Genomic DNA, 27,855 nt, shown 5'->3' with positions numbered 1-27,855 from the left:
GAACATCAGGGACCTCATTCTTCAAACTATCAGCCACTCTCGTGAGTAAAGTTTTCGTGTAACGGATTTGGCAGGTCAGATCTTCGGTACAGTGCACACACACACACACACACACACACTCTCCCACACATACTGTGTGCTGATGGATGATGTAGTTTGTGTGCATCTTTAGTGTGCTTTGCAGCAAAAATCACGAGTCGTTTGTTTTTTGTCACACTCGCTGATAGCTGACCCAAACGACAGAAAAGCGTCACGCCGGGGTGTGTCTTCCACGGATGCAGTAGAACTATAAAAACCTTAACAGAATAATTTGTGGGTTCACTCACCGGCAAGTGACAGCCGCAAGAAGGCAAGAAAATGATGTGACATGTGTGCTTAAGTGCGTGGGATTATAACCATCTCTAAAATAAGACGAAAAGATCTTTACTTTAGACAATTCAGCTCGTATATTAGCCAACAGGACTTGCGAATAAGCAAAATGGCAGTCTCACGTTATCAAGGTTCCTCAGCAATATTCATAAGGTTATTCATTGTCTTGCTTGTTTCAATAATGTGTTCGCAAACGCACGAGGGTGGTGACTCTGAATATTCTCATTATCCGGTAGAATTAGAACCTGAAGAGAGTCAAGTGACAGACTTTGGACATTCTGGAGATCCAGTGTATTCAGAAAAACAAAATACTAACGAACAAATGCCTGAATGTCGACTGAAAGATTCGGTTTCGTGTTTCAAATTCACTGTTCTTTCCAATATTGCGAGATTATTGTCTCAAAGTTTCATTCCAATAACGGAAGGAATTGCTTTTGTTAAAGATGTTCAGAACAATTCTAGTGATCAAAGTGTGGACACGAAGAATATTGAGAAGACATCCAGCTCCAGAAATCTTGAGCATTTTACTTCAGCAATTTGGAATTCTGTGACAAATTTTATTCAGACACATTCTTTGAAAGTTCTTATTCCCGAAACACCAATTTCGTCTGAATTTATTGCTACAGGAAAGGTTAATAAGGAAGGCAATCTCGAATTTGGAGTTGAACTCCCGCAAGAAAAAGAAACAGGTGAGTCCGTTTATGAACATAGTACATTAAAAACTTTATTCAAATTAAATGTATGTTTCAAATTGATTATTATAGGTAAAGCTATATTGTTTTATTATATAGTTTCGAAAATCAAAATGACATGAAATTTTTCAGTTTAGCATTCCACGACTATGTTCTTTAGGCTAAGGGAGACGATGATCAAAGCAAGTGGATGATGGTGGAATGAGAAAGTGGGAGGAAACGGAGTATCCCGAGAAAACCCACGGAGATGATGTTGTCCACCTATATGGTATTGAAAGGTACACATTCAAAAACACATTGAAGATATAAACTGTTCCCATATACAATAAAATAGTTTAGGATTAGCATACACGTTTAACAATATCTAAATGGGTGTTAGGTAAATTTCTTGCAGAAACAGTTAAATATATCAATTCTTTTAGTAATGCTAGAAGACATATAATCAGTTACTCCTACTAAACAGCAAAACTAGACACTTCCTTAAACTGTACAAAGTTTTCCTATTGAGGAAAAAGATCGTTCTTCACTGACTTAATTAAGACAACTCTCTATATACAAAAGAAGAAGTCCTGACTGATTGACTTACAACGCCCAATCCATACCACTTAACTTAGAAAGTAAAAATTTTGACACTGCATAGGATTTGTGACGTGAGGTACCCACAAAGGAAGGATTTATAGAAATTCGACAAGAAAGGCGGAAAATACGGGTGACAATTATTATAGTGAAATACCCATATCTCCAAATCTCTGAAGAATAAAGATATGACATTTGGAATATGATTTTTTCATTTGTAATGATTAGATACAAGTTTAACCGTTTTTTAAAAACATTTCCTCTAGATGGGAAGAAAAAAGGGCGGGGTTACAATTGTTATTACAGGATGACCATATCTAGAAATCCTAGACACATAAAATTTTGTATTTAGTCTTTTCATTAAAATAATTAAAGACGTTTTAACATTATTTTATATTCCTCCTACAAGGGAAGAGAAAAAAGAGTGAAGATAAGATGACCATACAATTCTTTAATAGAAATAGATTAACCATATTGTTGCTAGTTAAGGGTCTTCACTAGAGCGAAATTAAACTACTGCTAATATTCGAGTTTTTCTGTAATATCTTCAAAACAAATAAAAATATTGGAAAGGCGGAAACGTAGTGAACTAGATAATATGATTTTGCATGTGATACCTTTACCACAATTCACCTATATGCTTTTGCTATGACGCTATTTACAGAACCCGCAAAAAGTGCTAAATCTATCTACAGTTGCAAATCAAAAGCAGATAGATGAGTTGTGATAATGGTATGACATGCAAAATCGTATTGTCTAGTTCACTACGTTTCTGCTTTTCAAATGTTTTATTTGTTTCTGAAGATATTACAGAAAAACACTAATATTAGCGGCAGTTTAATTTCGCTGTAGTGAAGACCCTTAATGATAAAATATGGACAGGATCTTTGTTATAGGTATCATTGAAAATAGACTGAACAAAACAGATCACACCACTGTTCTTAGAAAAACAGATATAGTATCTTATTCTATAAGAGCATAAGCCAGACAATTTGAAATTATAATGAAATAAATCTCCATAAGATTAATTCAACCAAAAGCTTAAATCGGCCTTAAAGTAATAATAATAATAATAATAATAATAATAATAATAATAATAATAATAATAATAATAATAATAATAATAATAATAATAATAATAATAATAAAGTTTTGCTCAAAATTTCTAAGTCAAATTCAAACCTTGAGTTTTTACTTCAAATCTAAAAACAAATATTTAGTTCCTAAAAATGTAAGCATATAATTTTAAGAATTCGATAGAAATAAATCCCAATTCTGATCCACTACAAGAGGAAACTAATTAAGAAACTTTTTTCTAATTCAAAAACTAAATTAAATTAACCTTAAGGACAACTTAAAATGAGTAGTGCGTCTAGCTTGGTCTCTTTCCGTTTGGTCTTTTCCCGTTACGCCACATGCCCGTTTTCATTCCTTCAGGCTGTGATGCTAGGAATTCCCGTTTCGCCTTACGCACCAGAGAAGAGAATTTTCAAATTATGATAATAGGGAAATTTAGTGTCATTTTGCAAAACATTTGTAAGGCTAGTAGTGTTTACGTTTGAACGAATAGAACATAGTATAATCAAAGTAAATATTTAGAATAATGTATTATTTGAGTCAGTTTTTTTTTTTAAAGTTTAATAGAACCTTAATTCAAAGCGAGTAAGAGGTATAGTTATGTTATGACTATGTTGGCCAATAGTTTTACAAAGACTTTAAGTAAAATGTTAGCTGAGCAAATATAGAGAAATAAACATAAGAATAAGTATATAGTACTTCTATTACTGTTTCAACGGATTACCTGCGTCTTCTATAAACATACTGTATATTACATACTGAAGCAATTGCTCAGGAAAACTTGTATTTGTACACTCATGTCCAAAATTATTGTCGTATGTCTATAAATATGTTGTTGTAGGAATGTAATTTGATAACGAATTCGTCTGGTATTTCTTATAACGTTAGTATGTGTATCATCGACAAAACATGTATGTGGCAAATTTCATGTCAAAAGAGCAGTAAATAGGAACAATAAAACGAAAATAAAACTTTCGTGTCCATTTAGCAACATTTTGTTTTACTCATTCTAATTTTCATATTTATAATTCTTCTACTATGAAATTTACCATAAATGTACATTTCCCTATTATACACATAGAATTAGTATTAAAAGTACCCTGCAAAATAATTATCAAATTATATTCTTACAAGAAGACAAATATAGATATGCGACAATTATTTCTACATGAGTGTACCTCAAATAAGATAAGAAATGTGCCTTGATCAAGTAGAATAACAGTTTAAATTATACGTTGTGTTTTTATTATTATTTACTTATATTTAAGTCTACATATGTGGTTAATACTTTAATACTTGCTTTTTTTTACATGTTTTTAGAAATATAATTTATTTAGGCCTACTGAACAAAGCAATATTCTATGTGTAAGAATTTCAACACATAACAAATTGGCTTCATCACACACTATGAGACAACAGAGAAAATATGAACACAAAAGGATAGCTACAGTGCCCTTTGCCTGTGATTTGCTAACTTCCGCCCATCCCACCAACATCTCTGATATCAAAATAAGTTGGGTAAGGGAATCAGGACTCTTTGTACTCGGTGTAAAATGTAAACAAATCTTTAAAGATATTTGGGTTCAATTTGTCTGAAATAGAAGCGAGGGTGCAGTTGAAAATAAAATAAATCCCTCTTTGTTACAGATAAGGAGTGAAAATTCCCTCGTATGTTATAAGGCGAAACGGGAAAAGGTCAAACAGGAATTCCCGTTTCGTCTTAAGATAACATCCTTATCGGTTGCCTATCAAAATATGTGTTAAGGGAAGGGCATAAGGCGAAACGGGAAAAGGCCAAACGGGCATAAATCGTCTAGTTTTGGACCAGGGGGACCTAGGCCTCTCATTTTTAGTGACAAAAATAATTTAAGTTATATATATATATATATATATATATATATATATATATATATATATATATATATATATAGAGAGAGAGAGAGAGAGAGAGAGAGAGAAAGAGAGAGAGATACGTATCGTAGTCTGGGTTCTGGCTGTCCCCCAGTTTTTACCTTCTTGATCCGCCCCTGCTTAAAATCAATAATTTTTTCACGCATACACAATACTTATGCTTGCTTAGTATAGTATATTTTTTATATACTATATTAGTATAGTATAGTATTAACTGTAATAGTTCTCTTCAAAGTACCCTATAATCTATAAACGTATTCATCCAGAGTTCGTCATATCATATAAATCATACATCAATCACTCTTGAATTTCTTGTCATTTCTAACCGTACAATCTAATTATACATAATTAATTCAGTTATGTTTAAAATTATGTTTAAAATTATCATTTAAAAATAATTGAAAACCTGTGTTAACAGTATATAAACTTTTATTTTTATTTTTAAAGTAAGTACTATGTACAAAGTCACATCGTGGAAATTTCCTGGTATTATATCCTCTTACTTGGAAGAATAACCACTGCATGTACGTACGAGTACCAAGTTTTCTTCGGAAGACTTTAGAAAGGTACATGAAGTATACAGGAATATCAGAGCTGTGCGAAATAGTTAATATGCTAAGAATTAGTATTTCTAAGTGTTTGGGTAATTTTAACTGTCTTTAGTGTTCTGAGAGTTTTTGTTCCCTCCTAGCTTTCCTTCTATAATGCATTCTATGACGACACTTAGGAACGTATGGTGGCTTAGTAGTAGATGGTTCATCTTTGATGTGAGAAAATTCTGGCTCGATCAAAGGTCACGCAAGTGTCTGGTAGAAAATATGATGTCCATTATTCGTTTTTCTCCCACCATTTTGTTCCGCCAATTTACCCGCTATCATTTATTTACCTAGGTATACGTAAGTAGTATGGTCGTCACTGTTCGGACAAATCAAACAACCATAGAATACAATATGCTAGCTAACAGTGTACAATGTATATTTTATATTATTTCATTATAATCTACATAAAGGTAAAACCTTGTCGTTGTAGCCACAAACTCCTTTAAATCAGGTGTCTGCTTCATAGGATATTATTAGGGGGCCGTGGAGGCTCAGTGGTGGAGCATTCATCACTGGTGCATGGGGTCCTAGGTTTGATCCCAGCTCGCGCAAGTGAACTTTGTGGTGGAAAAACAGTGTGTTAGTGGGTTTTCTCAGGATTCCTAGTTTCTTCCTACTTTCTTCATTCCAGCATTTCATGATCATCATTTCCTTTAGCCTACCTGACATAACAGTGGGACGTAAAATGCCCTTGGAAGTACGACTCAGGTGGTTTCCCATTCGAACAATGAAGCTTAGTACTTTCATTTTTAGTATATATTTCTATCCTCTGAAGATATCTCTTTCAGTTAGTGTCTGATGGAGATAACGTTAAGTTCTTGAAACCGTTACACTGTATTTTAGTTTTAATAAATAAAAGTTATACTCTGTTCAAAAGTGTTAATTATTCCTTTAGTGAGTTCCAGAGTCGTAATGGATAGAGTTGCACGTAAAATTTAAAGATCAAAGATCAGTGTTACTAGAATAATGAACTTCTCTCATCACGTTCTTTAGGATAGAATGCTCTTGGTCGTTCTTCTCTTTTCTTGAACGGTATCTTTCCTTTTCTTCATGAAACTATTTATCCAGTTAGGTATTCTGTGAAGTTACGTTTCCTTCTTTTTATCCTACTTAACAGTTCTCTTTTATATCATTTAGGATCCTTTGGTTGCTTTTTATTTCTGACAAGCTGGGCATCATATACAGTGTTTCTTCCAGACATGTTTTTCTGGGGGGCACTGCCCCCCCGGAGCTTTGAGAGTGCCCCCCGGACGAGACCAAAATAATAAGTCTATAATATAATAATAAACAAAATAGTACCAGCTGTGCCCCCCGGAATATTTTTCTGAAAGAACGACTGATCGTATACAATATACAAATTTTATATATATATATTCCAGCATCATAAAAAACTACCAACTGCAGGTTTTCAACGATGAATACTTTTTTTAATACCATAAAAATTCCTTTTCTCCATTTTCTCAAAAAAACACGCATGAGAATTTCTCCGAAAGCATGTCATTTTGTTTAACTCGAACAATTAATATGTCATAACTTTAGACAATATTATAGTTGAATACACAATTTAAAGTTTATGAATTGGTTGGGCTATATCTTTATTAACTCTGCTTATGTACTGTTATTTTCTTATAGTTTTATGCTTTGATCAGGTTATACTTCAACGTCAGTTTCATTTGTAACAGATGGCTTGAGTATCGTACAGTACGATTGATTGAACGTCTCAATAATAACGTCCATCTCATCCGTTAACCTACTATTCAAATCGGAAGTAGTGAAAATTAAATATTTCCGTTTTCAACCTTGATCACCACACAACGAAAAGGGTAACATATAGTGACAAGCGGATTGTTAAAATCGATTCAGCGTCTGAAGAAAAAAAAAATCATCTTCACTCGCATCTCTCTACTAAAACCGGAAGTAGTATAAGATTACTACTATTTCTGGGTTCAATATTGCTGTCCATTAACAAAAACGATAACAAATAAGGACAAGCAGTTTTCTGTAATCGAATCCAAGAACATATTCCATCATAATCTATCTACAGGGTGGCCCAAAAGTAGGCATACAGTACCGTACTGCATTTTATATCATTTCTTATTGTTATCCATCACGCAGAGTTAGTTTGTTTATTATTTGTTCTTAATGTGTTTTTACTTACACCTTAAACTCGGAAGAGTAAATAAAGCAAATAAACTCATAAAATAGAATGTTATACTTGATCAAGGCACGGGTATATACCTACTTTTAGGCCACCCTCTACTTTACACAAGTGGTTGGCATCTTCTACACTCCCGATTCAACATTAATTTTTATAAAACAAAAGCGGCAAGACATCGAGAAGTGTATATTTTAATTGATTCAGCGTTCCAAGAAGAAGTTTCATTTCGATCTTTATTCTTCTACTGAAAGTGGACGTATTGGAAATATACCATTTCCGTTTTTAACACTGGTTGCCATAGTGAAAAAACAGCGAGAAGCAATTTCTTGACACGAGGAGATTCAGTACTGCAAGAATATGCTTCATCTCTGACTTTATTTGTGTCTAGGACAAATCCCCCAAACGCGAAGATGGACAAAATCTCCAACTTTCATCTTCGATAAATCTCCCAATGAATAAACCTCCCGAGCGCAAAAATGGCCAAATCCTCAAGTATCATTTTTTTTTACAAATCCCCCAACGTCCATTTTGAACAAATTCTCTATATGCCCTCCGGCCATAAATTGAATATGCCCGCAAGATGCCTAAATCCGCCACTGGCCTTCATCTACGTGTGTATTCAATATATTTGTTAATCCTGTTCTCCTTCAATTTATCCTGTAGTATCCTTGTAGGTAGATGGATAGGGTTGTAAAATTCAAATCGTATTTTCGATCAGCCTTGCGGAAGTGGCACATTTCTGTAAAGGCATCAACGATCTTCCAGATCATATACCCAATAGTGAAAAATTATCGTTCGCTGATTATCTCAAAATATACGCCAAGATAAATTCTGTGCATGATTGTCTTGATTTACAACACGACTTAGAGAGTAATGCGAACTGGTGTTTATAACAAACTTGGAGTGAATATACACAAATATCATTCAGCAGAAACAAAAGTACCCTTCAATATGATTATAAGCTTAATAATTGTTCTATAAGTAGACCTAATACAGTTAAAAATGTAGGTGTTACATTTGGCCCTAAATCAAAGTTCATTAAGTACATCAAAAGTGATATTCATGATGCGTTTAAATTATTAGGATTCATAATTAGAAGTGGTAACGACTTCAGAAATATTGCAACACTCTTGGAAATGCATTATTCATATGTATGCACCAAGTTGGAATATGCTGTTGTGATTTGGAACCCCTCTCAACAAAAATATCGTCAACAAATTGAAAATATTCAATCAAAATTTCTTACAAGGAACGGACATGAACGTGTCATCCAGACATCAAACCTAGTCCATTCGGTAAACATTACAAAGATACTGTAAGTTCATGCAGAAATTAACGTTCATTAAACAAGAAATAGATATGAGGGAAAAGCTTGTATACCAATACACGTTTTCTCCTAATACCTATTCTGTCTATCAATACAAAACTTTGTACACACATTTCTTGTCCCCTATAGTATTTTTTCGAGATACATTTGGATTGTGTGCTTTTATCATGAGCCACTCCAGAGGGGTCCAAAATTGATGGGAGAGATTTCTGGAGGAAACTTTCCCGACGTTCCTCCAATTTTCCTTGTTCAAGTACGTTATGGGCTGCTACTTGAAAACCATAGTACACTGATAGACAATTTTAATATTTGCTCATTAGAACAAATGCGTAATATTGCCGATCTGGTATTTCTCCAACTGTGGTTATCACTGTCCCAAACGGAATCCTAATATCCTCGAAAGGCATAATCTGTCAAGGCGGATGCACTTCCATGCACAGATACTGTTGCAGTTACTTGTCGCGTACCTTGTCGTGGGGTCTTGCCCTATTATTCTGTCCTTCAAATACACGTTTGTTTTGCCCGAGTCTTCCACCCTTCGTCCGGCCCACACTATTACACTGTTTTTTGCGGTTAAATCATTGGTTTTCCTTTTGCATTTTACCTTACATTGAAATATCATATACCCCGCTTCTCATTTCAATACCTTACGCTATATCCAAGATGGCGGCTTTCAAGATGGCCGTCAAGTCAGTGTTATAGCATATCAAATATTTTGATATCATTCTGGTGTTGCTCATCCTTTCCGTTTTCGACATAAATGGATATCTTGCGACGTTTACCTTATATCATATTGTCGCGTGGTGCGTTATGTTGAGGAGCATATCTCCGGTGTTTCTGGATGGGGGCAGCTCCAATTTGGCATTTTTTCTTCTTTTTTATTATGTGTCCTCTGGGCGAAGTTTGAGTCCGATCTGATCCTGCCTTGTTCTGTAGGTTGCTTGTTAGCATAACTTACATAGCTAGTGATTGCAAAATGTAACAACCTTTAAATGAAATCTTTATTTTAACGTCTCGTGTTTATGCATTTTAACCTAAAGGAGACGGATAATTAAAGGTTAAATGTTTTGTGAATGAATTTCGTAGAATGACAATATGGGAGGAAACGGAAGATCTCGAGAAAATCCACAAACATGATGTTGTTCACCACAACCTTACATGGCTTGGAATTAGGGCCGTTCCTTGTGGGGGCCAGGGGGCAACTGCCCCCAGAGAAGCTCTCCGCTGTTTGATAGGAGGCCCACTTTAAGACAAAATTTTCTTATTCCATATACGATACGAAGATGAAATGATAAATGAAGCATCAAACAGGTTCACTATATTACATAAACAAAACAGCATACAAAGATAATTAAAACGAAAACGAGTCGTGGGTCCGTTTCAGTAAAAAATGTCTACTATTAGGGGCCCTAGAAATGATATTTATTTGTATGTCTTTGAGATTTGTCAATATTGTCCCCTTAATTAATTTGTTATTATGGAACGGGCCCAGGCGCGTAACTAACGGCCTCACAGATCTTGCCGTGTGGGGGTTCCATAAAGGGTAAGAGAAAGATGGAAAGAGGGGGCCCAAGAATTAGAAAAACAACTTTTTAGGGGGCCCAAATACACGTATTCATGCTTGCCCCCAGAAAAAATCCAAGTTACGGCGCTGCCTGGAATCGAAACAGGGACCCATCGCATCAGATAAGAGCGTTCTAGGCTTAATACTTATGATGATGTTTTCTTTAGTGTGTATGTGTGTTGTATGATATACATTTTAGGATAACATCCATTTTGTATCTCAACTTAATTAGACATTAATGGCCACTGTTATTTAAATAAACATAACAGCTGTTTGCTGTATGTAACACGGTCAGAAAAGAGATAATGTAAGATAATTGCATTACCGTCATGAAGACAATTACATAGAAGTATGAAGCATCCAACTCCAAGAATGGTCACGCTGTGTAGTAGAGGATATTTGGAATCAGCCTTCGACGAATGAAGTTGAGGGGCTCTAATGCGAAGGATGTCAGACTTTTTTAAAAAAATTAAAAAAAACTATGTACTATACCTTGAGGTGACAGTAGGTCATCCAACAGAACTTCCTCAAAAGTCAAGCACCCTTCTGCGGTGAGGCAGTAATTAATCTTAAATGACTTACAGGCAAGATGCGTGGCCAAGTTCATTGTTAAGAAAATGAAATGACTCACATATACGCAAAGAAAAACCGTGGAAAGATGAGTAATGGAAACTAAACATTCCAACAGGTAAGTTATATCATACTGTCTCTGCGGTTTAATGCTTCCCGAATTGTGCCTGTCATTCTGACTGGGCTTATAAATTGCTTTTCTTTTGGTCTAAGACTCAAACTCATGTCGTCTATACAGTAGGCAGGGTTGATCCCTTGTCTTGCCCAACTTAAGTGCTATAGAGAACTGTGGATACTATGAATACAAATATAGTTTTCATAATTATGATGAAATGAACGTCATAAGCTGATCATTGAAAGGGTACCATTATTAACATATTTGAAAACTAATCTCATTTAAGCTTACATTTTGAATGAGATATTGCGCCATTTTTGAAAATTATAGACCTCAAATTCTTCTATTAGATGTCGTCTACCGTTTTTCCTAACATCTGCAAGTTGTCTTATTCTATATTATTTAAAAGATTTGTATGTAAAATAAGTAATGCAGTGAAGCTTTATTTATTTATTTATTTATTTATTTATTTATTTTTGTTTTAAAGAAAAGCCTGAGTTAGCAGCATTTTTGAAAGTTTTGTCAACTTTCCAGTTTATTTTAATCCAGATTTAGGGAATGGGGACCGTAACATGTGGTATAAAGTTTTTTCTTTGCTTTTTCTAAAAAAATGGGATTTCTTTTTTCAAATTCTAAGTGATGACACCTTGGCATTCTTGGGCCAAATTTCAGTACGACGTCATATATGACGTCACTGTTTCACCTATCAACTTACATATTAAATAGTGATGGATAAGTTAAAATCTTTATAACTTAGCAACTGTGCATAGCAGAAAGACAATTTTTGGCAGGTTACATATAACTGGACCTTTCTACAATTTGGAACTATAGAACTCTCCTAGATATTAAATGATGTTAGCAAGAGGCAACATCTCTATAGAACTCCCCTAGATATTAAATATCTGTGGTGACAGTCGATATCCCTATACAGTTCCCCTAGATATTAAATAAAGTTCTTGTACAACTCTCCTAAATAATTAAATAACGTTGGTAAGAGGCAATGTTCATATAGAACTCCCCTAGATATTAAATAACGTTGGTAAGAGGCAATGTTAGTATAGAACTCCCCTAGATATTAAATAAGGTTGGTAAGAGGCAATGTTAGTATAGAACTCCCCTAGATATTAAATAACGTTGGTAAGAGGCAATGTTAGTATAGAACTCCCTAGATATTAAATAACGTTGGTAAGAGGCAATGTTCGTATAGAACTCCCCTAGATATTAAATAACGTTGGCAAGAGGTTGTTCCTATAGAACTCCCCTAGATATTAAATAACGTTGGTAAGAGGCAATGTTAGTATAGAACTCCCCTAGATATTAAATAACGTTGGTAAGAGGCAATGTTCGTATAGAACTCCCCTAGATATTAAATAACGTTGGTAAGAGGCAATGTTCGTATAGAACTCCCCTAGATATTAAATAACGTTGGCTAGAGGTTGTTCCTATAGAACTCCCCTAGATATTAAATAACGTTGGTAAGAAGCAATGTTCGTATAGAACTCCCTTAGATATTAATTAACGTTGGCAAGAGGTTGTTCCTATAGAACTCACCTAGATATTAATTAACGTTGGCAAGAGGCAATGTTCGTATAGAACTCCCCTAGATATTAAATAACGTTGGCAAGAGGTTGTTCCTATAGAACTCCCCTAGATATTAAATAACGTTGGTAAGAGGCAATGTTAGTATAGAACTCCCCTAGATATTAAATAACGTTGGTAAGAGGCAATGTTCGTATAGAACTCCCCTAGATATTAAATAACGTTGGTAAGAGGCAATGTTAGTATAGAACTCCCCTAGATATTAAATAACGTTGGCAAGAGGTTGTTCCTATAGAACTCCCCTAGATATTAAATAACGTTGGTAAGAAGCAATGTTCGTATAGAACTCCCTTAGATATTAATTAACGTTGGCAAGAGGTTGTTCCTATAGAACTCCCCTAGATATTAAATAACGTTGGTAAGAGGCAATGTTCGTATAGAACTCTCCTAGATATTAAATAACGTTGGCAAGAGGTTGTTCCTATAGAACTCCCCTAGATATTAAATAACGTTGGTAAGAGGCAATGTTAGTATAGAACTCCCCTAGATATTAAATAACGTTGGTAAGAGGCAATGTTCGTATAGAACTCCCCTAGATATTAAATAACGTTGGTAAGAAGCAATGTTCGTATAGAACTCCCTTAGATATTAATTAACGTTGGCAAGAGGTTGTTCCTATAGAACTCACCTAGATATTAATTAACGTTGGCAAGAGGCAATGTTCCTATAGAACTCACCTAGATATTAATTAACGTTGGTAAGAGGCAACATCCCGGAAGAACTCTCCTTCCAATAGCAATTTCATCTGATACTTTCTCCTATTTTAACACCTTACTTAAGTGTACCATAAAATGTGCATTTTGAAGCCATCATTACGATAATTTTAGTGTTTGCTGCTTGAATATACTAAGCTTTGAGATAATTTTTAAAAGGTGGGATGAAAATAAAATCTCTCAATGCAAGATAAAGATATGTTGAAATAACTGATAATAATTCGAAAGAAAATTGCGCGTAGTCTCGAAACATTAACAAACTCTCTGTAGAAAAAGTTCGTGGAAGAAAGAACTATCTTCATAGTTCGTTACCGTTGGAGGGTAGTTGCATGAATAAGCACTTATTCATGGCAACGTGAAATTCATATTTAAAGAAGATTAATAATTGTGTACAATGTAGATTATGATGTTCCATTTATATGCTTTTTTGCAGGGTTATATTAAGTATTCATGTATCTTGTCTACACTTTACGTATGTATTTATATTGACATTTCTTCCGAAACTGTATTTGGTATTAAAATATACATCTAGTAATATATTTGATAATGATTTATTTGCAGTATAGACATATGAGTGATTTAAATGTAAGTTGTTTATGTGTAGTTACGCTTAACTAGTGTGCAATACCATATAATACTGTAAAATTATTATAAAGTAATTACAACTACATATTCATTAAACTACTTAAATTACTGCTAAAATTAAATAATTTAAAAGTATTTTTCAAATCTATTTGATTAATCAATTCATCTTTAAAAAATACTTAAACTACACTGAGAAAAATCCGTTCTCCGGACAGCGGTATAATGTACAAATATACGGAATCCTCTTGCTTCCTACAGAAATCAGTAGGGAGCATACGTTATCCGTATACTACATAGGCACTGCCCTTAGATGTTACATCATTCCGTTGTAGGATGTTTGATATCTTACAGTCTTCCTTATATTACATACATATATGTATGTTACCTTCGTCAGATATATATTATATACGTCCCTTTGTATGTGAGATCCTGATCGCCTATATTGTTTCATACGGAAAGTACGTACAGATGGAACACTTATACAGAATGTACTATAAAACATGTGTTTTCACTTATACGTTTGCTATACGTTAAATCCAAAACTACAGGATTTACAAATGTAACATACGATTTTACGTACGCCACATACAATTTTTTCTCAGTGTATATATTGCCAAACAAGTACTTGTAAAATCGTTATATTCATTTCATTCTTTGTATGAAAAGCCAATAAACAACATAAGTTCCTTCAACCATCATGGTACATTTCTTTGTATTGCACTAGGCTTAGGGTTGAATAATCCGAAATGTCATAGTCTTCTCCCATCAAAACTGTTAAAATACACTTCTCTGAATGAATTGTGTTATTAAAACTAAAGTAAACAAATAACCACTATTAGAGGCTAAAATTCCGTTCAAACCTTTAAAAAAAACTCAAAATTTATCACCTCAGAAGTAGCCCATAAAAAAATCCAGGCCCCCATCCAAACATGATCATAAAGCCGAATTACAACAATCCATTCATCGCTTTTGCAGATTGAACTAAATTTAAAATCCAATCATCAACTATAGCATTGATTCCATTGTATACAAATCAAAAAGTTTCGCAGCAAATTCAGAAAATCTCTTCATCATTTACAACTAAAGACTCTGGTGCTTGGGGTTCCGGGTTCGATTCCAGACTCCGCCAAGTGAATTTTGTGGTGGAGAAACACCGAGTGTGTGGGTTTCTCGGGTTCGCCCGTTTCCTCCCACCTTATTCATTCCACCATTTCCTTTATTTCTCATCATCACCGTCTCCTTTAGCCTAACCGGCATTACCGTGGGACGTAAAAGTCAAACAACTACAGAATTATCAAACAAAAATAATTGAAGCAAGTGCTCATATCCTATCCTAATAGTTAAATCCCTTCTTCTCTCCTTCTTTTACTTTCTACTCAATTTAGTCCTTATTTTAAATTTTAAAAATTTTAAGTCTTATACATTAAAGTATAATCTTTCACAATATTAAATTGTCAATTTTCGTCTCCCTTTACATCTCTTTATATAAGTAATTCATAAAACTTCTTAAGCAAATCGTAAGTCAATATCTAGGCTAATTAAACTAACATTCCGCATCTGCACACTAGTAAGCCTAACGCTATAGGAGGTTGTTCTTTAACTACATATAGCAGAACTTTCAAGAACTTTTATAGTCGTGACAGTTACTGACAGTTTTCAGGAGAGGAAATTTAACAGCCTTCTCCTCTTTTAGCGTAACACATTTACCTGGCGCTTCCCACGTGTAAATCTTAAAAAAAAGATCATACTCCCTCATTACTTTAGTGTACTGTCAGCAAAAGTCATATCAACTTGTTCTTTGTCATTAATTTAAAAAACAATTGCCATTTTAGAATTAAGTTTTTAGCTCTTCAAGAAAAAGTACCTTCCACGCAAAATAAATAAATAAATAAATTATCCAATAATATTGGCATATAACTAAGAAAAAATACAAAGACATAATACCGATCAATAGGGCTGAACAAAATTATATTTGCGAGTGTAACTCTTCAGGCGTAGTTATTGAAATCATTTTTTTTAAATGTAATTTTTGGCAAATCTAAAAAAAATTGATTCTGTACAACTACGTCATCTGTTAAGATGAAACTGATTATTTTTTCTTTTCGTTATAGCACTAGCAGAATGTCAGTCAATTAGATATAGCCCAAAGTTATGATGAACTCTTAAAGTATGGTTAATGAGATATAGCCCAAAATTATGATGAACTCTTAAAGTATGGTTAATGAGATATAGCCCAAAATTATGATGAACTCTTAAAGTATGGTTAATGAGATATAGCCCAAAATTATGATGAACTCTTAAAGTATGGTTAATGAGATACTGTATAGCTTAAAATTATGATGAACTCTTAAAGTATGGTTAATGAGATATAGCCCAAAATTATGATGAACTCTTAAAGTATGGTTAATGAGATATAGCCCAAAATTATGATGAACTCTTAAATTATGGTTAATGAGATATAGCCCAAAATTATGATGAACTCTTAAAGTATGGTTAATGAGATACTGTATAGCTTAAAATTATGATGAACTCTTAAAGTATGGTTAATGAGGTATAGCCCAAAATTATGATGAACTCTTAAATTATGGTTAATGAGATATAGCCCAAATTAGGATTAACTCATTAACTTTAACTTTTGCTTTAGCTATAATATTTTCAAAGATTACATATGCACTATATATCAATCGATAAATCACATCGAACTGAACAAAATAAAATGATTGTCAGTATATTTTCATGCGTAGTTTTCGAAAGAAATGAATGTTTATGACGCTAGAAAGTAAATATCATTTTCCTTACTAATCTGATACAGTTGATAGTTTCTTTTATTTTGCTCAAACAATTGTATACGTATTTATATATTGTATACCTAGGTATGTAAAAATAATAATAGCAGATAATATCTATTATTTGCCTTCATCTAACGGTGACTCACATACTTCTAACAGTGACGGATATTTCAACAACAACGACTCACACACACACATCTAACACGAGTGCACACTACTTGTAAATACATAAAAATAACCAAATCTTTCGAAAGTTCGTCGCAAAATACTTGTATGTCTTTACAAAATGAAATCTTTATGGTTTACGCTCCACAGTAATGCCGGCTAGGCTAGAGGAGACGGTGATGATGAGAAATGAATGCGATGGTGAGATGAATAAAGGGGAAGGAAATGAAAAAACCCACAAGCATGGTGATTGTCCACCACAAAGCCCACTTGGCGCAAGCTTTGATCGAACCAGGGACCCCACGCACCAGAGATGAACGCTCTACCACTGAACCAACGTGCCCCCAATATGTCTTTACAATTTCCCTAGTAACTGCACCACACATTCCTTCGGTTCGTATAATCCTCAGCTCAATTCTAGCTGGAAATAGATTGAGTAATTTTTCTCTCATCATCTTTCACTAACTATTCGCTTCCTTGTTGGTTTTTATTCATTTGCCACAAAATTTGCTTATGAAACACTGTTATACCGGAAGTGAATAAATATCTTAACCATTACCTGTGGTGGCAATCCAATTCTATAATTATACCCCCATAAAGGATATTCCTAAATTAAATTTTCAACTAGGATGAAGCTATAACAAATAACATGCAAGATCCTGAATTCGTCCTCTGGTAATATGCACGGACTGATTCAAGAGTGTTATATATATATATATATTCCTATATTCTTATGCATATAAACTTAGCCTCCCACCTTCAGGTAGATCTATAATGGTAAAATTTATACCAATGATGTAGAAAATTTTACAAGTTAACTACACACATTTATGCGAAACAGGAAGAACATATCTCTTAAGTCAAGTAATTTTTAGGAAAACTCATACTTGCAGCTTATCTGGAAATAACTACCGGTATTAGGGAATAATCTTTGAGAAATAAGAAGAAAAGAAACAACATAACCCTCAAGTCAAGTAACGTTTAAGAAAACCCACACTTGCAGCGTATCTTGGAGTAATTAAGGATTAATCTTTGAGAAACAGGAAGAAAAGAAAGAACAGAACCTTCAAGTCAAGTAATTTTTAGGAAAACACACACTTGCAGATTTTCTGGAAATAACATCCGGCATCCTTATCATCAAAATAATTTAGTTCTGAATGGTTTACAACCATTTTTTAAACATTAGATTAGCTTCAGCAATTTGGCTAGGCGTTGATCAGTCAGTGAGGCCTTTTGTTTTATATATAGAGATGTTCACAGCAGACCTTTCATCTCAAGCTTTCATATAAAAAAAAATAGCCATTCATGACCTGGCAGGAAATAAGGACACCATTATTCCAGCTATGAATGAATATCAAGCATGGGAGTTCTATGGGAGTCATATAGAACTTAGCATTTTAACGTTTGTGCTGATTTATTACCATTATAATGAAAAAGAAAACTCTAACTTTCCTTTAAATTTCTGGAAGAAGGAACCATTAACAATGAATATATTAAGGTAATATATATCTATTTGATAATAAATGTAGATCATATACCAGCCTTTGCTTTCTCTACCTACCAGCCATAGAATTTGGAACCGAAAATTTATTTTGGAGCCTTTTTATTAATTGAAACTGAAAATGACAAAATTGTTTCATTTACGTATTACCGCGTGAAGGAGATTATAACGTTTTAGGTTATATAATAGCCCTGAGTTCGTTTCATATACCAACTGTCCCAGTGACAACACAAGAAATCGTGTTACCTACAGTATCTCTTCGTGGACTGCATTTAACTTATTATTTTTATAATTAATCTTCTTTATACATCGACTTACATACATATATCGACTATGGTTTCCTCTCATACTATACATAAAGAACTATCCAGCAAGAACAAGTTTTTACATGTTTGGCCACAAAAGTAGAAAATAATACCATATGACACTGTCCATAGCAAATGATATCATAAGATATAGACTATTATCCTTAATAACATATACATATTTCTACACGCTATCGTTGCAAGATTCTATATTTTATCCTAAAATGGATTAAAGAAGCGTGCACGAAATCATAATACTATTGTTTGAATCTTAGTAGTTATTGTTTTCCAAGTTGTACCATTACTTTAGTTCTAAAATTTTATTTCAGCCAGAGGTGAAGGCGGCGGCTTTGGCGGTGGCAAAGGCGGAGGCTTTGGAGGCTTTGGAGGAGGCAAGAAAGGCGGGAAGAAGGGCTACGGTGGTGTGATGATCGCCATGATGACCAAAGCTGGCACTATCGCTGCGATGAAGATGGGAGCAATGGCATTTATAGCAAAGAAGGCGTTGATTTTGAGTGCAGTTGCCCTTGTGCTTTCGGCAATTGTTGCTGTGAAGAAGCTTTCTGCGAAAGACGATGATTACACCGTCGTGTCGTACGGTGGAGGAGGTGGTTATCACAGGAGTTTCAAAGAGAAGGACACCTACTGGGATCCTCATGAGTTAGCGTACAGAGGACATACGGAATACGACAGAGAAGCGGGCATTTCTAACGATAACAGACGAGTAGCAATGATGGGTGAAGATGGACTTAGTCAAATGTCTTACCAGTAGTTAATTGGGTAAGTTCTAAATATAGACTTATGTTTACCACAAATACAATTTAAATATGGATAGCTATGTTCACGTAAACCTGGCCATTAACCTCTCTTTAAAAGGTAGTATCCTCTCAACTGCATACAATACAATCTACTATTTTGACCTTTTTTTTTTTAATCTATCTCGTTTACTTCCGCTTATAGATAAAGTACAAAGCTTTCAAAAGAAAAATGAATGGCTTTGATTGTTTTGACTAACATTATGCATACTTTAATACTATAGTCCATAATCTATTAGTTTCTTTCTTACCATTTGTCTCTGTCACTTACGAAGTCAGAGTGAGTCATATCAGAGGTATATTAAATGACGTGTCATGTGAATTTTTGTGTAATGAAGTCATAATAACTAATTTCTTGCATATGCGATATTCCTAATTCTCATTCTAATTCTTAGGGAAGACATTACTGAAAAATAAGGGCGGAATAGTAACTGTAATAACAATAAACATAAATCTCTGGATAATAGTTACCTCTCAGTACCGATCAACTTCCGTAGCAGTGGGCCCAACTTCTTTACATGCTTTGAAGTACCTATGTGGTAGCGACTTTTGCACTGCAATGCTTGAAGTGGCACAACTACTAAATTATTTAAAATATTCGGGTCGATTTTCAAAATTTTATTTAATTTTAATTTTAAAGAAGATGCTTTGGGAATTAAGTTAAGGGTACAAAATTCAAAATACTCTTCCGTCCTTACATTCAAGTGTCGGTGTAAATAATTGCATCACTGAGGGGTTAATGATTACGGATTTACCTGACGTTGGGTGGGAATTTCATTCGGTAAGGTGTTCTTAAAAATATACTATAAAATGTGATATTCCTGAATGTAGATTCTTGTTCATGATTATTGCAATTCCTAATTGATTGGCCAATATTTAAGAAAAATTGTCTGCACGTCGTAATGCCTGTTGTGTAGAGGTAGTTCAAGATGGTGGACTTGGATGGTCTCCAAGAAAGACTGCTGGATAATATTTTACAATTTTTATAACAATAACTAATTATTATTATTATTATTATTATTTCAACCTACATTGTGGACCCTAACTTGCTTGACACTAGCAGTTATTCAGTTTTCATTAGCAGTCGACCCAGAGCAAAAGTAAATGATTGACTTAAACAGCATGTTAAAAGAAATAATTTGTACATTGAAAATGATGGAGAACATTTTGAACTCTTGACTTAGGGAACTTGATGTTATGATATAACTTATAATAATTTCATAAGTGACATATATTTCATTTCAAATGCATTTTGGTCATGTGACTTTTGGCTTAACTATAAATTATTAGTACAATGATGAATAATATAAATTACGTTCACAAAAACAAGAAATTATTCACTGAATAATTCATGTAAAAGGTTTACGGAAGATTCGATGTACTAATATAATTATTATTAATAATACTAATGATTACTACAAGCTTAAATATAATACAGATAATACTAGAAAAATGTTTTAACATGAAAGAACACTAATACTCTTACATAGGTCTCTTAAAACACGGAATGGAATTATAAACAACCAAAGATACGGAGAAACTCTATACTAGGACACAGGTCCGTAGCCAGCCCAAAAATGTAGGGGGCGGTAGAAGTTAGGGGGGGGGCGGCTCAACCATATTATAGTTCATTTGCAAGCTTACCGTGAAACTTTTAGGGGGCCAGTGAAAATTTAGGGGGGGCGGCCCTTAGCTCCCTCGTGGACAAGGGCCTGCTAGGACATGATACAGGACTATGACAAGCAGAATTTGAAAACAGTTGCAAATAGGAGATATATTTTCAAATATACTATTATACAATTGATTACTTTGAAACAATTATATATGTTCTTGGCGACTTGGATCTATGTCTATACCATACAAATATAATACCTCAATTGAAGTTGAGAAAAAGAAATGAGACCTGCTTGGCGTTAGAATTTCATTTAAAGCATAGATGTTACGTACTGCTCTTTCACCACTCATGTTATTATTATCATTCGATTTCCGTAATCTCCTTGGTGTATTGAGACATAAAATTCAACACCGTACTGAAATAAAATAAACGAAAGTTATCGTTAAGGATCACATACCATGGAATAAGACGTAAATTGGGATAATGTAAATTGATATTGGTTGATGAAAGTAATGTGCGAGTAAATAAATAACGAGACTTATTTCATTTGGAATGACGTTTCAAAAGCAATTCATTGCTTTTATCATGAAAGTTACAGCCAGTGATTACCCTGATGAACCACTCCCTATATTCCAAATGGAAATTCAAATCGTTCCCACAGTGCAACAAAAGTGAGTCTGCGACACTATCGGCTAGAGTTGTAATTAACTGTATCGTCTGCTATTGGCAGTAGCTAAGTTTCTCATTGGCTAATTCTATCAGACTCGCGCTCTGAATGATTTCATTCGTTCTTGCTTTTAGTTCGTAGTACTCAACTTCCTCGAGTGGCGGTGCCACAGTCTCCACAGTTTCAGCGGGAAGAGCAGCTGAAACCTTTGATACTATAGATATATTACTTTATGGTTACAGCTTTGCTTCATTAACTGCACCGCTGTTTTATAGAGGTACATTGTAACTTTGATAACAAAGAAAGTGAGTTGTCTTTAAAACGTCATTTCAAATAAAATAAAACACCAATGGAATATCAAAAACCCAATTGACGTTTCAAAGGTGATTCACCGCTTTCAAAATGAGGGTTACAGCTTTAGTTTTGTAGCTATGTTGTTGTACACAGGTAGACTATAACTTTGATTATAAAGAAAGCGTATCGTCTTTGAAACATCAATTCAAACAAAATAAAACACGCTGGGATATCGGGTCTAATTTATTAAATTATAAACATATTCTTGATAAATTACGTACATACACATAGGCCTAGAGTATTCGACTAATTAATCATATGATGCCTTAAAGAGATAAGATGCCTTTGAAGATACCGTAATGGATCCTTAGCGTTAATTGCGTATATTAGGTAAAGATTCAGTTATTACACTTAAGAGATGTAGGTTTTACTTCTTAGATTGTAAATTTAAAGTACATTTGGGGAAGACAAGAAACAAATGTCTCAACGTTTCATCCCTAATAATTATCCTTCCTTTTTATTCTCAATATTGAGTTCATGCAAATTAATAACGTGTTTGTATTCTCTGAAGCACAATATTCTTATACCAAAAATTTTGTCTTCGTAGCCAACAATTCAAAAGAAATATGGACTCAAACAACAACAATAAAAAAAAACTCCCTTTGAAAACCTGAAATTGTGAAAACCTGCTCAAAGTGAACACTAATTTAATATTAATTATATTAAAAATGATTCCGGTTGGCAAAGTAATTTTATGTGATGATACACTTTTCAAAATTTTGACTCTCCCTTGCGACTAGATTTTCGAAAAAATCAAGTGATTAGTTACTTTGTTTTCGTCTTCCACTTTAGTAATCATGGTTTGAGTCCCTTTTGATCTCTCCCTTTGAATTTTTGTCATTTGGAAAGGGCAGAGGGAATTGCTCCCTGAATTTTGTATATATATATATATATATATATATATATATATATATATATATATATATATATATATATATATATATATATATATATATATATATATATATATATATATAATACCTCCCCAAAGCAAAATCTGAAATGATGGTACTGCCTTCTACAAATTTAATTTCAAAAATTTAATTATCAAATAAGTTGGTTTACTTTATCAAAAAAAAAAAAAAAACGTATTTTACTCCAATAATATCACTGAATTTTGAGACTGAGTACCCTAAATTGTGAATACTAAATATACTACATTTACCACTGTACAGAAGGCCTCAAAAGAACCAAGAAGGTGCTCATGAAAAATATGTCCAGTAATGTGTAGTCAGGATGTGGAAAGTGTGAAAAAATAATTTTGAATTAAACTAGGTCGAAAACTCGTAGACAGCAAAACAAGGCCGACGAATTAAGGAAAATTCCAGATATCCATGCTATGCTTCAAAATCCGAGAAGAAAATACTCTTGACTATTTACGTTATAAATGCCTTGAAATAAACTGAAGTCTCGCGATGTTATTCTGATATTGCAGAATCTGTTTCAGTTGCAGTAATATAGCCTGCAATTTAGGGCCATGAGAAAAAAATCGAGGGAAACATTTAGATATTTCATATTACATTTTGAAGTTAACATTTTCTTATCTATCTGAAAATTTAATGTTTTTCTTTGAATACATTTATGATTTTATATTTTAAAAAGTTTCTTTTATTTTTCAGATTAAATTAAAAGAGGAGACAACAGCAGTATTGAAATTAAAATTTCTACTTTAATATTTAATGTAGTGGTTTGAGCGTATGTTATCTCCAAACCTATATTTAAAACAACAAGTGCTTACGACAAATACATCTATTGCCAGTTACGTATCTTTAGAATGACCTTTATTGGCAATTTACTTTGGTTAAAAGTGACATTGCGTATTGATAAAATTGGGCAAAAAATTATTTTTAATATAAGTAAGATGAAAGGAATATATATATATATATATATATATATGACCGATATGTTTACAACAAATGTTGAGTTTTGTTATCGATAAGCAAGAAGTGTACCTTTCTTTTCTAGTTGTATCTGTTGAGGATTCAACTTAGAGAGGAAAGCGTATTTTTTAAAAATCTCCATGATTTTAATAGTCATGCTGAGTCTTTCAAACATGTTGTTATTTATGAACCTTAGAAATTTATAATTAGTTTGTCTGCGAGTTTACTAAATAAAGTTAAAAAGCTATTGGTTTTTTTGATAAGACAGATCTTTGTATAAGAAAGTGTTCAAAAAATGATCTAGTTTAATCAAATATTTTATCTTAAATTTAACAATATTGATAAACTTTGTTCGTATAGTACTTTTTAAATGGAGATTTCATCCGAAAATTGTAAAATCAATGTTGTATTACCACCAAACATAAATTTAAAGTTAATTTATTAATTTATAAATTTATTTTTATATTTAAATTTATATAGGGCATTGACTTACTTTTAAATACATATTTGTTTTAATTAGTTACCACATGTAACTAAAAGTATTCATGTTATTTTAAAGGTAGTTAGCATGGAAGACCATCTAGAAAAGTGATTCAATGTACATTTGTATAAAAACAGAGTTGGAATGTGATCATTTCATATAATGTGGAGTACTTTTTAATTTATTAAATAATTTATTTAATGTTTACTTTTAAGAAATAGATGGTGCAACATATTAACTATCTGCTGTAGAATTTTTTTTTGGTTACTGGAACATGTAAGAAGATAAAAACTTTACATAGAAATAATATAATTAATGTGAAAGTCCTGTACAATTACATATTTATCTATGTTTTTTCAAACCTTCGACGTGACCTCGCAAGAAAGAATTGTAGCAATGCGTCATAAAGAACTTGAAAATAAACGTCTTAATTTATGTCAATTATGTTCTTTCTTTCTTTCTTTCTTTGTTAGCAAAGTATCAGATATAGCTATGAAGTCATTTTGTGCTAGAAACATTTGAAAATGAAGAACGCAAGGATGTTATAAAATAGAGGATCTGCCCATGCCTATCTTCATCAACGACCCGCTCGGGAGAGTAATACTCCCGAAGTACGTTTTTTCGCGCGCTACTCTAGCCAGCTGTTTTACGCGCTACCCTAGTCATTTAGTACAAGGGAAACAAAACGAGCCTTATATCATGGAGTACAAGGGCAACAAAACGAGCCCTGCGGGGCTTCTAACCCGGTCCTACTACTACTACTACTTATCTGCACAAAAGTAAATAAATCACATTTTTGAGTATTATTTTCGTATTATTTTAATTTAAAAAGTGTTATAAAAATGTAAAAAAAAAAACTTTCCTCGGGCCGGGTTTGAACTCACGCCAAAAGAGATTTTTGTTACTAGCATATAGCGCTAGCCCACTCGGCCACGAGGACCAACAACAACGATCGTCTGAATTCTGCTATTTGAATGCAACGTGGTAAGACATAGATAACGCCAACCAATCAGAACTGTGTTTTTCGTTCCTACTTCCGGGAGCATTACTCTCCTGAGCTAGTCCTCTTCATCATATGAACTCAATGAAGCCAAAAAACAACTGAGCATCGTCTGAGCCGGCACGTCTGATTGGCTACTCTTGTTTCCACCATAATTGTTGGTTCGAAACATTGCGATCTTAGTGGCGCGGAGTGGGCAGAGTAGGTGTGGCGAAGCTGTGACGTATGGCTTCAGGATTTTGTTCTATGGTCAGATCCTCTATCTTATAACATCCTTGGAAGAACGAGAGAGAATTTTGGAAAGAAGTTCGTTTACATAGACCAACCTTTACTTAATATGACTTCAGGAAAACCAATGTAAAAAGCTTAGTCAAAATTGCAGGCCGCAGGCATGAATCTGGAACTTTCGGTTGCAAAATAAGAGCTCCGCTAAGCCTGAGATATATTTTATTTCTATTTATATTAAATAGTGCGTGAAATACTCAACTGATCTAATCCACTGTAGAAAAAAGTTTATTTATTTATTTATTTATTTATTTATTATTCTTAGTCGTGTCAATATTTGATGCTGATAAATACTGAGCTTTTACTATTAATATCAAGAAAGGTAACTGTGAAAAAATACGCAATAAGTGCTTAGAACTTTGGTGAAAGAAAACATAAAAGACATCGATAATTCGGATCAGACAGAGGCATTGAGGTAAGGCTTTACATGTTCTTGACATTGACACGTGCAATTCAGTGGCGTTGCGTAAGTAGTATACTGGTCATTATTTACAGAGAATAATCTATTGTTAGCCTAACCAGAAACCACAATACTAATAACTATAAACTAATAATTTCGTGCAGACTTACCTCTTATATTTTACCATACAAAACTTACACTGTTCACTGGTTGTAGTATTGTACTTATAGTTGCCAATTGTTTTCTAAGAATAGATCTATCACTTTGTCACTGCGCCACAGCATTTTCAACTTCTTCTCGACTTTTGAATTGTCGATAGCGCATATGGTCGTCCATAGACAAAAAAAAAAAAAATGATAGTCTGATGGAGAAATGTCTGGTGAATACGCTGGATGTGGCAGAAGTTCCCAGCTGAGAGAAGAAATCACCTCCAGGGTCATCTTTGCTGTATGAGGTCTAGCGTTGTCTTGGTGGAGAAGAACACCCTTCCTATTCACTAGTGCAGGTTGTGTTTTTGCAAGCTATTCGGCTACTCGGCAATTGTGCTGAGTACACCTCTTTGGTTATGGTTTTACCACTTTCCAAGAACTCATAATGCACAATCCCAGCAGTAGTCCACCATACACGCAGCATCATCTTTCGCTGATGAAGAGCAGGTTTTGCACTTAAAGGCATACCGCCTTATGCAGAGTCGTTTCGACGTATGATTAGCGTCATACTAAACTACTGACTACTGAAGGATACTTATGTTAGTCGAACTCTTTAGTATGGCACTAATCGTACTTCAAAATGACTCTGCATAAGGCCCATGGAGTCATTTGACGATAGCCAATGGTACGGGCGTTCTTTGTTATCGTACATTGCCACTTTTTATCACACGTCAAAATGCGGTCCAAAATTGGACAGTTGTTGTTCCCAGTCAGCAAGGAAGAGCAAATGTTCAGTCTTTGGAGACGGTTCGCAGCAGTTAGCACGTGAGGAACTAACTTACTCAGTTTCCACGATTTTCCAAGCTCATACAAATGCACACGAATGGTTTCATCGCATGCTCCAAATCGTTGGGCGAGTTCTTGACACGTTTGGCTTGAATCCTCTTCAATTGCTGCCTTGAGTTGCTAAAATTCGAGAGGTTTTGGTCTGCCTGATCGAGGTTTGTCTTTAAGTGTCTCATCGCCAGTCGAAAAGGTCTGAAACCACTTTTGAGCTGTCCGTTCACTAATTGTACTTTCTCCAAACGCTGCACACATTTTTCTTGCTGCTTCCGCACCAATTGTGCCCAACTTGAACTCATACAGTAAACAAGCCCTGATTACTGCGTTCGATACAGACATGGTTCTCCGCGAATACTTGATCTCGAACTGTCGAATGCGACCTGTTATCTACATTAGCCGACGTGCCAATGCCTCAGCTTTCAGAAACTGTCACATACAGGCACCCCCTGGCGGCAGAAATGATTACTACCCCACGAAAAAGAGCGGCAAGTGTGAAATCCGCACGAACTTTCTTGGTTGCGTGGTAGAAGCATCGGCGTCTATCCGACATACATTTTCTTGAGAACTTCCTACGGGACGCTATTCTTTATTAACAAAAGCATAGGTGGGTTTAACAAATTATGTCAGTTTTCCGAGTGTCCATTTTTTTAAAAAAAATATTCTCTAAATATGGTCACCGTAGATTACATATTTCCATATATTTTCTGTTTTAATGAATAAACCAGAATCCAGTGCTACTGGATGCCTGCAG

The 27,855-nt window shown here is 34.0% G+C and overlaps 1 protein-coding gene across 1 annotated transcript; it reads left to right on the top strand.

The window, feature by feature from the left end:
• The first annotated feature begins 141 nt into the window (after positions 1 to 141).
• On the top strand, positions 142 to 24,845 carry LOC145665845 (uncharacterized). The gene is made up of 3 exons (XM_081732959.1): positions 142 to 1,058; positions 18,945 to 19,395; positions 23,686 to 24,845. The coding sequence occupies exons 1-2, from the start codon at positions 479 to 481 to the stop codon at positions 19,385 to 19,387; spliced, it is 1,023 nt and encodes a 340-aa protein (XP_081589085.1). The 5' UTR covers positions 142 to 478; the 3' UTR covers positions 19,388 to 19,395; positions 23,686 to 24,845.
• The last annotated feature ends 3,010 nt before the right edge of the window (positions 24,846 to 27,855 follow it).

The sequence above is a fragment of the Thermobia domestica genome, chromosome 12 (genome assembly GCF_964235325.1).
Source record: "Thermobia domestica chromosome 12, izTheDome1.hap1.1, whole genome shotgun sequence".
Classification (NCBI taxonomy): Eukaryota; Metazoa; Arthropoda; class Insecta; order Zygentoma; family Lepismatidae; genus Thermobia; species Thermobia domestica.
The sequence above is the reverse complement of the archived record's forward strand: the minus strand, read 5'-3'. Positions and strand labels throughout refer to the sequence as shown.

Coding starts and splice junctions, on each gene's coding strand:
- LOC145665845 (XM_081732959.1), top strand. CDS start 479: ATGGCAGTCTCACGTTATCAAGGTTCCTCAGCAATATTCATAAGGTTA. Junction 1,059..18,944: donor CCCGCAAGAAAAAGAAACAG/GTGAGTCCGTTT, acceptor ATTTTATTTCAG/CCAGAGGTGAAGGCGGCGGC.